We start from the raw sequence: 1,394 nt of genomic DNA, 5'->3' as shown, positions 1-1,394 counted from the left end.
GTTATTTGGCCCAAATTAAATATTTAGATTTAAAATTATATCTAAATTTCCTATTCTCAGACCTCTATCCCCTCATCTGAACCCCCTATCCTCTATCCTCTACCCCCTTTTTCTCTAACCTGAAGCCCCCAAACCCTAAACCCTAAAATAAAATCTTCTCAACCCCCTTTTCTCTAACATCTAACCCCCTTCAGTACCTCATCTTTAACCTCTAACCCTTCTGCAGTCTCTAGCCTTTAACCCCACAACCTCTAACTATCTTCAAACCCCAACCCTTTTCAACCCTTCTCATTATCTCCTAACCTCTAACTCCCTTCTCTAACTCTTTACTCTAACTCCCTCCTCCAACTCCCTCCTCCAACTCCCTCCTCTAACTCCCTCCTCTAACTCCCTCCTCTAACACCCTCCTCTAACTCCCTCCTCTAACTCCCTCCTCTAACTCCCTCCTCTAACTCCCTCCTCTAACTCCCTCCTCTAACTCCCTCCTCTAACTCCCTCCTCTAACTCCCTCCTCTAACTCCCTCCTCCAACTCCCTCCTCTAACTCCCTCCTCTAACTCTTTACTCTAACTCCCTCCTCTAACTCCCTCCTCCAACTCCCTCCTCTAACTCCCTCCTCTAACTCCCTCCTCTAACTCCCTCCTCTAACTCCCCCTCTAACACCCTCCTCTAACTCCCTCCTCTAACTCCCTCCTCTAACTCCCTCCTCCAACTCCCTCCTCCAACTCCCCTCCTCTAACTCCCTCCTCTAACTCCCTCCTCAACTCCCTCCTCTAACTCCCTCCTCTAACTCCCTCCTCCAACTCCCTCCCCCCCAACTCCCTCCTCCCAACTCCCTCCTCCAACTCCCTCCTCTAACTCCCTCCTCCAACTCCCTCCTCCAACTCCCTCCTCCAACTCCCTCCTCCAACTCCCTCCTCCAACTCCCTCCTCCAACTCCCTCCTCCAACTCCCTCCTCTAACTCCCTCCTCTAACTCCCTCCTCTAACTCCCTCCTCCAACTCCCTCCTCCAACTCCCTCCTCCAACTCCCTCCTCTAACTCCCTCCTCTAACTCCCTCCTCTAACTCCCTCCTCTAACTCAAACCCCAAGCGACCCTAACCCCAGAGTTTTAACCCCAACTTTTTCTTACCCCTTCATAAACCTCTCCCCCTTCAATGTCTAAACCCCAGATCTCTCTTATCCCTCCTTAACCCCCTGGAACGCCCTCCCCAACCCCTTAAACCCCTTTTCCTAACCCCTTATATCCCTTCCACCCCTCCCCCCCCCCACCGCTCGTGCCCATTATGGAGGACCGTCACCCTGTCTGACCCGATGTCATTATCGACGGATCTGACCCGTCGTTTCATTGGATTACCGACTTTACGAGCGGTTCCTCCCGACCCTCGATGCTGT

The 1,394-nt window shown here is 52.2% G+C and overlaps 1 protein-coding gene across 1 annotated transcript in view; it reads right to left on the bottom strand.

Annotated features, from left to right (window-relative positions):
* The window catches only part of LOC119591617 (exocyst complex component 3-like), a gene marked incomplete at its 3' end in the record, with an annotated part of 4,119 nt that overhangs the window by 975 nt on the left and 1,750 nt on the right, over nt 1–1,394 (bottom strand). The window contains 1 exon segment of the mRNA XM_037940371.1: nt 198–234. Within this exon segment, the coding sequence (XP_037796299.1) occupies nt 198–234 (37 nt within the window).

This window comes from Penaeus monodon, chromosome 29, assembly GCF_015228065.2.
Source record: "Penaeus monodon isolate SGIC_2016 chromosome 29, NSTDA_Pmon_1, whole genome shotgun sequence".
Lineage (NCBI taxonomy): Eukaryota > Metazoa > Arthropoda > Malacostraca > Decapoda > Penaeidae > Penaeus > Penaeus monodon.
Note: the sequence above shows the minus strand (reverse complement) of the source record. Positions and strands in the feature narration are given on the sequence as shown.